General features: G+C 44.8%; 1 protein-coding gene across 1 annotated transcript in view; it reads right to left on the minus strand.

Annotated features, from left to right (window-relative positions):
• AFF2 (AF4/FMR2 family member 2) overlaps positions 1-13,497 on the minus strand; it is a gene marked incomplete at its 5' end in the record, with an annotated part of 301,462 nt that overhangs the window by 164,071 nt on the left and 123,894 nt on the right. Inside the window, one exon of the mRNA XM_040628214.1 lies at positions 8,207-8,251. Within this exon, the coding sequence (XP_040484148.1) occupies positions 8,207-8,251 (45 nt within the window). The remainder of the gene's footprint in view (positions 1-8,206; positions 8,252-13,497) is intronic.

The raw sequence follows: 13,497 nt of genomic DNA on the forward strand, positions 1-13,497 counted from the left end.
ATTGTTTGTAATAGTGCTTTTGGTTAATTCTTTGGGGAATTTCAGGAAAACAGTGTGTATATAAATACACACACACACACACACACACACACATATATATATATATAATCTACAAATAATCATTTCACACATTCTCTCCCATTTTAATACCTATTATTTCTTTAGCCTGTTTAATTGCCTTGGCTCACCTCCAGGACAATATTAAATAATAATGGTGATAAAAACGTTTAGTCTGATTTCTCAACTACTGTGGGAATGCTTTTACAATGCCTCTGTGAAATGTTACACTAGCTTTTGGGTTGAGATGGATACATTTTATCATATTAAGGATGTTCCACCTATTTCTACTTTATCTAGAGTAAGTGTTGAGTTTTGTCAAGTATCATTTAGCATCGATGAAGACAATCATGTAGTTTTTTTCTTTTTTATCCTATCCATAAAAGGCATTATATTCACGGATTTCTTAATACTGAATCAGCTTTACTTTCCTGGAATAAAGCCCACTTGGTCATGGTGCATATCCTTTAAAGTTCTGTCTGATTCTATCAGCAGTTCACTGAGGAAATTTTCATCAATATTCACAAGTGATGTTACTCTGTAATTTTCTGTTTTGTATTCTGTTTTTGTCAGATTTTGGCATCAATATTATGTGCTAATTTGGCTCTTCTAAAAAAATACTTTGCAATATTTTCATCTGGTTCTATGTTCTGAAACCATTGGGCTGTATTACTCCTCCATGGTTTGGTTTAATTTCCCTATGAAACCCTGCCTGGGACTGATGATTTCATGAATGAGTGGGACTCCTCTTCATTTCATTGATGGTGATAAGTCTGTTCAGATTTTCTCTCTTCTGGAGACAGTCTGAGTCAATTACATTTCACAAGAAAAATTGTACATCTCATCTAGATGCTTATATTTATTTGTTCTGAGGTGAGTGGATTACCACTAACAATTATTTTAATTTCCTCTGTATCTGAAAAGTTATTACTCTTTATTATTCCTTGTTTTATGTATTTGTGCTCCCCCCCCTTGGTGAGGTTAACAAATGATTGATTGCTGTTACTGTTTCATCTTGGAAAAACAAAGAACAGATCTTAAAAGTGCTAATTCTAATGAGTTTCTGTCTGTAATTCATTATTCTGCAGCTCCTGACTTATCTACTTTTAAAACAGCATCTTTAGGCTCTTGTATCACTGCTTTGGCTCTTGTTGTTGTTGTTGTTGTTTTAGATAAAATTGCTTCATTTTTAAATAATTCCTGCCACTGTGGTGGTCATAGCTTTGATTTGTTCCCTAGCAACATTTTTTTTTAATTCCTTTTTTTCTTTTCTTCTTTTTTGTTTTTTTATTTTTGCACAGCTCTTACGGTGGTTCCTTTGATGATGATGATGATGATGATGATGATGATGATGATGATGATTATTATTGATTTTTCTAGTGACAAGTGTTCTTCCTGGACAAGAATTGTTTGCGGGATGTTTCTGTGGCAGCGGGAGCCGTGGCTCCGTCCCAGACTAGCAGGGGTTCTCTTCTCAACACCAGTGTGTGCGATCAAGTGCTTTGGCTTCTATTTCTGTCTTATCAAGAGACATCAGGCCTACAGGCTGCTCATAAAGCAGCTTGTCAATCTTCCACCTTGTCTCAGCAACCAAGTGCTTTCCACAAATGTGGATTAGTTACATCACTTCTCATTCAATCCTGCCTTTCCCACTTCTCAAGATCTGTATGTTTCAGACTTGGTCCACAGAAGCTTCCATTACAAACCTTCACACCCAATCCCATTATTCCCATATTGGTTTTGCTTTTCATGGTGTGCCACTTATCCTTTTTTTTTTAAGATTTATTTATTTATTTTAGGGAGAGAGAGCACAAGCAGGGGGAGCGGCAGGCAGAGGGAGAGGGACACAAGCAGACTCCCCGCTGAGCAGGGAACTTGATGTGGGGTTCGATCCCAGGACCCTGAGATCCTGACCTGAGCTGAGATCAAGTGTCGGATGCTTGAACGACTGAGCCACCCAGGCGTCCCTGTGCTGCTTATCCTAAAAGCAGTGCTTCATCAGCTATGCTCTAGATCCATGAGCATGGGAACAATTCTTTGGATTCTTCCCTAACCTTCACAGAATAAATTGTGACTTAGGCTTATGTACATCTTCTGGTTAGATCAGTTACGGAGTTCACACTTCTTTTTCTCATCCTCCATAACGCTTTTGGCGATTAACAAGAGACAGCATGAGCCTGGCTCTATTCTTTCATTTCGAAACTGGAAGATGCCTACCAAATTGACTCGGAGAAGCTATGCTCTCTATGTATTTTCCAGAGACACTGGTTTTACCTCTACCCAGATACAAGTGCAACGGCCAACATCCTGGCATTTCTTCTTTTTTTGCTAACCTGATCCTACTAGCACAGCTGGGACAATGAGGCCGGTTCTCAAACAACAGTTGGAAGCTATTACTTCTTTCAGATAAGCCTAGACTGCTTTTTGGCAAACCAATACACTGTTTCATTACCCTCTCTGTACACCCAAGATACAGAAAGCAGGTGTAAATTCTACACGTGGCTTAAATTCTCACCTGCTTTCATTCAATTCACTAGAAAATAATAAATCACCATATTCACAGAAAAAAACAGGTTGTCAGAAAACAGACTTATTTTTATAGCACACCTACGAAATATAGAGACTCATATATCGACTCGGTGATTTTAAAGGGGCTACTCTTGCTCACTCCCTGGACAGCTAAATGCTGAGTTGCTAAGTTATTGGTATTTGACATCATCTCTTCCCTGACATGTCCCACGTTTGACAGGTTCCCATGAATCACTGGGCCAGTCACCTCGTTACTCACGTTACTCATTTTCCCAATGACGTCTGTATAATCATTTAAAATTCACATCATACACTAGCTGCAAACCCCTAGATTTCACATGAAAATATTTAAACTGCTTGACAGGCTCTAAGTGCATTTGGAAGCACACTGGATGGCTTACCTACATTGTTCACATAATAGTTGTTATAATTAAATTTAGCATCTTTCTTCTGGGTTGGTTTGTGTTTGAGAAAAGAGAAAATGATTACTGGGAGGCAAATAATGGCTAATATCTCTTATGGGCTAATTTGCTCCCATGAATAGCTCACCTCACACACGCATACTACGTATTAAGTCCATTAGTGCTTTGAATTAGCTTCAGAAAAGGTAATACTCCACATAATTTACCCAGTCAAGGGCATTTTCACCTGCTGACAAATTTACATATTTCCCAATGTCATTAGGTAAGAGCTAGTCATCAGAATAGCAGAGGGTGCAATCAGTAGTTAGTTCATTTATTTGACTCCATCAATGTTAACATTAATTATAGTCTAAATTATATTTAGCAATTGTTGTCTTTTTTGGATGGAACACTACATTACTATTTCAAGAAACTATAATTTTAAAAGTCCACATCAGAATAGGATAGATGCTCTTTGAAACATTCTGGAAGGACTAGTATTTAAGACTGCTATACAGAAAATCGTTTGCATGATTCCAATTTGAACATTATTTATACATTAATTTGACAGGATATAAAATCAATTGCCTAATTATTGGTTAAATTTATCAAAGAAATTCTACTGAAAGGTGCTTGATTATGGTGCATAGTTATGATAATATAATCAAATTTCCTTTCAGACATAATTGACCAATTTTGTTCCCTGATCCATTTCTTTCTCGTTCTTAAGAAGGGCTTCTTCATTTGTTTCCCCTTTTAAAAGTAAAAAAATAGCAAATACCGTGCATGGTCGTTCTGTAATTATTTGGTAAGATCTTTCCATGCTAAAACTGTACACTTAAACACAGACCTAATACGTGGAATTGCCATAATTTAGAATGCTGTAAACACAGATCATGCCGTAATGCGAAAGAGGGACCCATGTCGGTGTTTACCAACCTGATCCATATGGTGGGGAGAGATCCGTAAGATGATACAGTTTATCAAATCGAGTTCCCTAAATCTTAGCTAGCAAATTCAGCATTCCCCATAAACAGTGAATTACCCTTACAGATGTTAAACTATGAAATTATCAACTACTGAAGGTACTTTGCTAGGAAACACAATCTGTTCGGCGTCAAGGCTAAGAGAAGCGCTCTATCTACATTTTCAACTCGAGAAAGGACTTAATTGATAGTTTGTTGATATTTGTAAGTAAATTCTTGCAAGGAACAAATAAATCATACCACTGCAAAGCAAATAATCACTGAGCATCCCTTCTCGGCTAGTGGCATTTAGTGCACGCAGCTCTCCTTGGCTTAACTCTTCCAGAAGTGATGAGTCTAGGACCCACCAAGCCCCGTAGAGCTCAGGAGAGAAGCTGCAGCCCATATGATTTACATAGGAGCAGCTTCGGAGTCCCTCCTCTGATGGATGAATTGTAACTGCAGCAGGCCACCAGAGTCCTCGTTAGCTTTCATTTCTGTTGGGACTCGAGGGTAGCTGGAGTCGAAAGAGAAAATGGCATACCGACGGAGGCAGGTCCGCGGGCCGGGCCCGCTCTTGCCTTTCTGTTTCTGATTTGTCAAACGTAGAATAGGCATCAACGTACTTGACAAGTAGCGAAGACGAGCGGATCTATACAGCTTGTTTTGTGGCCGTTGGAGGAGAGGCGCTGTAGCCTGGTGGTTTCTGGCCTGTTTGAAAAACTACTTGAAATTATTTTGGTGTAATTGGATTCAGGGAAGTAACGGCAGCTGAAAGGAATTGGGGGCTGATGCCATCACAATGTTCATCATAAAGGAGACCGGAGCTGGGGAAATCAGAGTGGATTCAAACGGCTAGCGTGGGGGCTGTTTCACAGAGTTTTAGGGTCATCGCAAGAGGTACGTGACGTGTGCGCAAGTGGTACACTGCTGCGATTTTTTATGAGTGGCAGTAACGTGTCATTGTTATTATTTTCTCCTTTGAGGGGAGATTTGGACATATTAAGAATGGTAGGAAGAAAGAATTGATTAATTCCTGACACCTGCTCAAAGCGGTCAGAACTAAGTCAGCCAGCATCTGGGGCAATTTTTTATTTTGAAATCCAGAGATTCTCCCCATAGGTTTGTGACAGGGCGGTGGACAGTTTGTTGTAGGGCAAAACGGAGACCAGGTTCCATTTCTGCTTCTGCCGCATACTAGCTTCCCCCTCGCTACAGGTCATTTATAACCTCTCCGGGCCTCAATTTCCTGAAATAATTAGGGACTACACCACGTTTCCTATTATCAAAATAAGATAAAGGAGTTCAAGTGCTTTCAAAGGCAGTCATGTGCCGTGGAAAAATAAGGTCACCCTATCAGGCCAGGTCAACCCTGGAAGACCAGAGGAGGTGGGCCACACGACAGTATAAGACGCAGGAGCACAAAGAAAGAGAAGTCCGAAGGAGAGCTGAGGCCACGATCACAGAAATGGTGAGAGGTGCTTTCAAAGAAAGCCAACTGGTTTGAATTGGAACAGCATTTTGGAAAAGGAGGCTAAAATAAAATGCATTAGAGAGAAGTATTTCCACTGCCTGGGGACTGAGGGGCTGCGAGAGGGGAGAGGCCAGTCGTGTTGTAGTTGGTTAATAAAAGAAGTCTGTCCCAAAGTGAGATGAAGTGGGTTTGCATGCTTAGCCTGCTGGGCTGTGGAGGGCAAAAAGGGGGGGGGGAGAATCAGCGAGGTGGGGAGGTTGAGAGAGCAAACAGACGGCGACCTCCATGTTTGCCATGCAAATCGTGTGCACGCTTTAAAGATTCTCTCCCTGCAGGTGGGTAGTGGGGTGGGACGGTGAGTTATTACCCCCTGTTTGCTACATGAAGAGATCGAGAAGCCACACAGCTAGAGAGTGACGGACCCAGCACTTCCTACCCCTGGGCTAGAGCCCCTTCCTCCGCACAGCTACACCCTCGCTCTTGGCTTGTCTGAAAAGTGCTCCCGGTGTCAGAGAGAGGTGGAGAGAAAGAGGAAGGGAAAAGGTCCCCCGCTCCCCGGAGGAGGCAGATGGGAGTACGGCCATACAGAAGGCTGCCCTCGAGCAAACACGACCATGAACCTGTTTGGGCTATACAAATTTAAGAATTACTCATAAAATTTAGGACATAAACTTCAGAATGCTTACTTTCATTCTAAGCATGGGAAATGAAACATGTCATTCCTCACTAAAGCAAAGCCCGCTCATTAATGGTGCTGTTGAAAAAAAACCCAGAATTCTATACAATCTATAGCCCTTCAAAAAAAAAACAAAGAAAAAAAAAGACGTTTCCCTCGATTCTCTTTCAAGAACAGAAGGACTTTTGTTACTTCCTCAAAGGGTGCTATCTTTTACGAGCTTATTAAGGCAACCTGCTTCTTTTCTTTCCATGTTTAAGTGACATTCTGTTGTTTCCTTAAGTGGCTCCTCCAGCGGACCGGGGCCCCCAGCCTCTGCCAGGTGCTCACCCGGCTCCCCTCGCTCGGGCAGTGTGGGAGCCCCACAGGCCCCAGGACCAGGCCGCTCTTGAAGAGATTCCAATTGTGACCAATTAGGTGCTGATTTTGAAATGGGTCCCACATTCCTTTGGGAATTAAGAAAAGACCACTGACTTCATTTGGAAGAGAGCAAGAGGCTTCTTGCCATGTTCCCGTCCTTTAAGGAAGGCAGCCAACACACTAGTAAGGATTTGGTGTCTCTGGTTGATCTGACCATCTCCGTCCAATGGAAGGAGCAGGCAGCTGTGGTCCCCAGGTGCAGCACACTGGTGGATTTCTCAACAACCACCCACCCTCCACCCCAACCCCTGGACCCCGGGAGAGATGACAGAGGGGTTCCTGAGCTCTCACAGAAGTAGCCAGTATAGGGGTGCCCGGATGGCTGAGTCGGTTGGGCGTCTGACTCTTGGTTTCAGCTCAGGTCATGATCTCAGGGTTGTGAGATTGAGCCCCGTGTCAGGCTCCATGCTCAGCACGAGTTTGCTTGAGATTCTCCCTCTCCCTCTGTGCCTCCCCTCCCCCATGTTCTCTCTCTCTAAAGTAAATAAATCTTTTTTTTTTTTAAGTAGCCAGTATACTCCCAAATCAGATGGTCTCGTCTCTGATCAAATTAATGTGACTCGTCTCTTTAATAGGCAGCAACAACGTTCCTGGGCTGAAAACTGGTGAAATCAGTGGTCAGGGCAACCAGACAATAAACAGCTCTCTCCTCTTTATTATTCCTTGGGCTGCACTGTCACAGTTTCCCTTGGAACCCCGGGCTGCCTGGAAGGCAGGCACCACGGGGAGTCTCAGGCAGCAGTGGGGGTGAGTTCCACACTTTGGTAAGTGCAAGGAGGTGTGCGACTTCTCAGTGGCACACTGCTTGTCCTCGGCCCTGGGCAGCAAGCCTGCGTGCCTTTCTCATGGCCACACTGATCATCATTTATCATAATAATAAGCATCTGGACCCCTTGGCAGCTTCTAAGGGAATCAGGACAGGTATCATTATCCTGTTTCACAGACAAGGAATGGAGATTCAGAAAGATGGAGTTCTCTGTCCAAATCACAGAGTGACAAACAGCAGAGCTGGCCCTGGGACTTGGTGCCACGACTCCCGTTCTTCATGTACTGTGTCGCCTTGCCTTATGATGCCAGCAGCCAGAGACAGGAGACCCATTTTCCTGGCTGGGCTCTGGCGTTGTGTTTGCTTTAAGCGTCTACTCTGGAAGATGCAACTCTGTGCTGCCTCCCTGCCGTTCTTACGCACACACTCCCTCCCATTAGGAACAGGGGCTATAGCTTGCCTTCACTCTCAGGTCTCCCCGCCTCGCCGCCCTCCATCCTCCCACATCTTGCCCCCTCATCATGGGCCGCAGCCCCCACAACCCTGTTCCACCCACGTTGGTGTGGGAGGCGGCAGTGAAGTTGAGACTCGAGATCCCAGAGAGCAGAAAGCCCAAGATTTAGGGTAGGCTGCTTGAAGAGGGAGAGTTTCCTGAAGAAGGTGGGGAGTCTCAAAAGAAAGACCCAAAAAGGCACAAGAATGAAACAGAAGCTTGGGGAGACAAGACGAGTTTGGCCAGGGATGGGGAGAGGACAGGTGAGAAACGAGCCAGGAGGTGTAAGCAGAAGGGTCTTGAAGTGGAATGCGAGGATTCCCCATCAGGATACTCCCAGAAACAGCACAGTAATTACTTGAAACAGCTTAAGCAGATAGATTGCTTCGTTATTAAAAGGCACAGAAATAAAGGTTTAAACTCACCCGCAAGATTTCTTCAACACAGCTTGGATCACTGGGAAGGCTTACCTAAAATAAAATAAACAAACAAAGATTAAGCACCATTTAGCTATTCTCAGAGAAGCTCGTTGTATAATACTTTACACGGTAGGAAAAAATTGTAAAGAAAGGAAATATAGCTATCAATGTGAGCTTTTCCCCTGTTAAGTACAAAACTGAAAGTATCTGCTAGTGGCCAATTTTATTTTGCTTTCATGAAGCAGGAAGACCACAGTGCAAGGTGCAGAAAGAGAGTGACACAATCTGTCACTGATGTTCTGTGGGAGGCTGGGCTGTCCCCCCCCCCCCGCCCCATCACCCAGGCTTTACTTTGCTCATCTATCCAAAGAAGGAGCTTGACCTCCTCATCTTTAAGGCCCATTTAACCTTCTGCCAGAGTTTAATATATTGTTCATAATCACAGATTTTTAAAAGACAAGGCCTATAGGACACCTATGATTGAATTAAGTTCTTTTTAAATTAAGGAGTCTAACCAGATGCCTGCAACTCTTCTCCAAAGCACCAAGGCTCAAAGTCCTGTGTAAACGGCAGGCAGGCCTTGGTACGCACAGAGAATCGCACAAACATACAAAGTGAATCCCGTGAGCCTTCTTTCCCAGCATGACATCTTCCTAATCAATCAAAATTCAAGCAACTTGCAGAAATGTCCCAAGGATTCACTGCAGGTCCGGCACATGGCTCTATGCTCCAGGGGCTCTACAATCAGTGAAAGCCAGAAGCCGAACACCAAAGCGAGGAGAGAGGTCTGCTGGGTGTGACGTCACCTGTGTGAGTTACAGGCATCCCCCAACATCCCTCTCTCCTTCACACCTTCCCCCTCTCCAGGACTGCAATTTGTCACTTCCGCTTCCCGCCAGCTCTGGCAAGAAGAACATTTGGTCTCTTTAATTCACTGCCTCGGAAGGTGAAAGGTCAGTCCTGTAAAGACAGCACGGCCACAGAGACTATACATTCCAGACCTCTCGCGGGGGCGATTAGGGAATAAGCCTCTAGTTATTCTGATAGACTGAAGGATGAGCATAACTCCATCTGGGGAAATGGGAAACAGAGTATGGCTCCAACCTGCAAAGAGACACGCTACCACCGTCAGCAAATCTTAATTCAGCATTAAAGTCACTGCTGTACAGGCATTAATTTCAACCTGTATTTCTTCAGTAACTTCTTCATGTAAAGGGCCCTGCTTTGGAAGCCTAAAATCTCTAGTGGGGCAGGGGAGCTAAGCAAGAGTCTCCCGTAATGCAGGAGCCGTCCATTATCCAGTATGGTCCCAGTTCACACCTGTTATCCTAGAGTAATTATTGACAGTGTCTCCTCTCCCCATCACAAATGTCCCAGTTTGGATGATAAATTATACAGTCACCCTTCCCAGCACAATAATATTCTAGTACTGGGTAGAAAGAACAGTAGAAGGAAAGGCTGAAAAAGCGGTCCAGGCACAACTTCCCAGAGGACCTTAAATGCAGGTTCCCAATAGGGAGCTACGGGGTAAGGTTTGGCCCAGCACAGAGCATTCATTCATTCAACAAATTTTGTGAGGGCCAGTGACTGTGCCTCCAGCCTTCTGCTATGCACAAATACAATGAAAAGCAAAAGGAGACACAGCTTCCTTACTCTTGGAGTTTGTAGACTCAAGACGAAGGTAGATACGAGGAATCGCATAGTCAACGTAGGACTGAAACTGTGGTAAGCGCTACCCAAGACCATCCCACAGGCACTAGCTGTGCAAACTGAAAGATTCCTTGTCCAAATAAGCGTGGGAAATACCGCGATCCACCCCCCGCACGGAAAGCCACTATGTGCATTAAAGGCTCGGAGACACCTATCTAACCGTTTAACTCCAACACATTCCCAACTTTCTGGATCACTGAATTCTTGGCTTTTTAGTTTTTCTGATTTTTGTTTCCCAAACCACAATTACCACCATTCCACATAGAATGAGAGTTTGCAGAACACACACTGGAAGATGCTGGTCTCACATAGCACAGGACTAGAACTCAACGGATTAGTTTTAACAGTAGATACAATCTCATTCCATTGCTCAATGCTGCAGCAACTGTATTTTCCAAGACAATCCTTGAACTTCTAACAAATAACCTTTTCCAAAGGTCAAAATGATTATAGCAGAATTAAATCTTCAATATCATTGTTGCATTCTATCCGTGTGGGCTTCCTGGGCTAAAAATGTATGTCCCACTCCCAGAAAAAGGTCTTTGCTCTTTTTGTTCCCACAGAAAAACAATGTTAATTTTTCAACCACAGAGAAAAACATATCAGCAATATGCAGACACGGCAAGAACGCTTGCCCCTGGGTCTATACGGAGCTGGGTGGGAGTTCCAGCCCTACCACTCGGGAACAGGACTTGGTAACTTTACCCCTATGAGTTCCAGTTTTCCCAACTGTAAAATAAAGTAGAATAAAATAAAATCGCCATCATAATAATACCCGCTCCTTTCAAATCTCACAGGGTTTCTGTGAGCAGCAAATGAAATAAGTAATGTGAATGTGCTTTGTACCCTGCAAAGCCCCACACAATGAGCCAGGTTATTACCCCTTGTCCTGTTGTTCTCCTCACTGCTTTATTACTAAGTCGAGGCTTCTCGTCTTTTCCAGGAAAGACCTGACTCACTCTCGCCAACTGCAAATATCATCCCTACACCTGGTATTATAAATATCCATTTTCCTTATGGGGGAACTGCTGTCAAAATAGAAAGAGCTGTCGACTCTGGGGCTTTGCAGCAAATCTAATAATGACTTCTTGGGGTCGCTAGCACTCAGGATGGGGAAGGACTGCAGACAAGGGCAGACAAGTAAGTATGCGTCCACACCGAGTGTTCAGGTTGTTTTTCTTTTTAAGAAAATCCCAGAATCCAGCCTTGGCATGGAGTCACTGGTCCTGCAAACTCGTCTAGCCTTGCCCCACAGCTGTTTCCACCGCAACACAACTACATTTGAGCGGCAAATATTTCTCCCCCCTGCGAGTGCTTTTGAATTAAGCAGTGGAGCATTTCCTCTGCGCCTAGAATAGTGTCAGGCGTGGGGGGTTGGTGATACAAACAGCTACGAGACTTGGCCTCTTTCTCTCGGAGTTAAATGTCTAGATGGGACGGCAAAACAAACAATTAGAGACCCACTGGGACATACATTGTAAGGTAGTCGTGACAAGGGTAATAGGATCGTATTCACCGCCCGACCGCCTATTCATCAGTTCTCCCATTTATTTCTTTAGACAACAAATCCTGATTGAGCTCACACTGTGCTCAGGATGGTGCCAAGGGGGAGGGTTTGAAGACACTGAAGACAACATAATTTCTGGCTTCAAGACTCCACGCAAATTGGGAAGACAAACATTTACACGGGAAACAGACAATACGGAACAGGAGGTCTGATTAGCTGGCGGGGAGAGGGTACCTACCGGGTTCTCGGACAGAGCCATGTCCGACAGAAGCTCCCAGCCGCCGAGGTCCCCACTGTAGTCCTCACTCCACATGGGAGTGAGAGGCCAGGGATCTGACATGGCCGAGAAGTGGTGGAGCCACCTGAGGCCACTTCAGTCTCTGAGCACCCCGCGGAGCGGCACGCCGGGGGGTCACTCTGCACACTGCAGACAGCTGCACAGAGGCGGGGGCTCAGCCCCAGAATTTTGCCCAGTGGCACTCCCCCCCACTCTCTCTCTCTCTCTCTCACACACACACACACACACACGCGCGCGCATGCACACACACACACACACACACACGCCCCTCTTGCAGTACTTCTGCAGTCACTCTGACAGGTGGTAAAGGAGACTAAGAGAACTAGTGGTGACACTGGGATTAGAACTGCTGCCCGCCGAGTTGCCAAGCTGCTGCTTAATTCCCGAGCCACCTTCTCCTCTCTTTCAATCCACTCTTGAGCATTCAGATAGTCCACAAAGCGCAAGTTAGCCACTCAGAGCGGCGGCGTCCTTTGCATCCCCCTCTCCGCCCCCTCCTCCTGGAGCAGAGAGCAGGCTGCACGCCGCGCAGGGGAGCCTGTGCTCTCCCGCCTGGCCCCGGACGACCCTCTCCGGCTGGGCACGGATGCGGTCCTCTGAGGGCCAGGCAAGGCAGGCACACACACGGTGGGCAGGTGGGGAGTTGACTGAGAGCCCTCACAAGTGCCTACCCTCTCTGCACGTGACAGTGCCGGCTGCCACCCCATGTAGCCACAGAGAGACCACGCACAGATCATCTGGCTGGTGATAAATACATATCTTAGGAAATAACGAGGGTACCTTTAAATCATCAAATATTCAATTAACTGCAGCAACAATAAATGAATTGCATAGGATGTTTTAATCATTCTAGAATTAATCAGTTTGTAGCATACTTCTTGGCGATTAGGGTAATACAAGATATCAAAAATACCCTGATTGTGGCATTGAGAGACATAAGCAGCAGCTAGCCTAATAGAAAACATGGAGATTAATGTAAAACATTAAAAGAATAATGATCATCACATGGTTAACCGGGAGGGGGGGCAGCTCAGTGCATGCCTGTCAGTACATTATTATTAAGGGACTGCGAGAAAAGAAGGGTCATTCTTTTTTTTTTTCCCCTGAAAGCACCCTGAGGTTGTCCCACAATATCTGGCAATCAAAGCCCACGATTCCAGGCATATTCCACCTTGACAAAGACTTCGCGAAGCAAAACTCAAAAATCACAAGCCTAATTGCCGGCGAATGCTCGCGTTTCCCTAACAAATGCGAGTGACACAGAGTGACACGCCGCTAACACCAAATACCATGCTACCGGCCCAGTCAAACAACATGCATGACTGACAGCCACGGCAGCTTCTGAACTAATTCCGTTTGTATTTTCATTAACAAATTGCCACACTTATCCCCATGATTGATTTATTGGGCACAGAGCTCCCCCGACACGGCATTACTAATAGAATGAAACGTCAGGTTATAATATTGTACTACCAAATGAGTTTGCCGGCTTTTTAAAATTTTTAATCCCCATGGCTGGTCATTTGTAAAAACAAGGGGCAGCAGCCTCTGAAGTTCTGATTTGCATGCGCCCGGGGATCCCTTTATCTCCCCACCCCATCTAGGGAGTCCTGCGTCTCTAATTTGGAAAACTACAAACCCAGTCCCTTGTTTCCTGCCTCACCTTAACCTGTCCCTATTCTAGTTGGTATTCATGAGGCCATGATTAAACAGGAACAGTTAATATTACATAAGCTGCCGACAGAAGTCCTCAGGTAATAGAACTTTAATCAAAACAAAAAA

This window comes from Ursus maritimus (genome assembly GCF_017311325.1).
Source record: "Ursus maritimus isolate PB19 chromosome X unlocalized genomic scaffold, ASM1731132v1 scaffold_X1, whole genome shotgun sequence".
NCBI classification, from domain to species: Eukaryota; Metazoa; Chordata; class Mammalia; order Carnivora; family Ursidae; genus Ursus; species Ursus maritimus.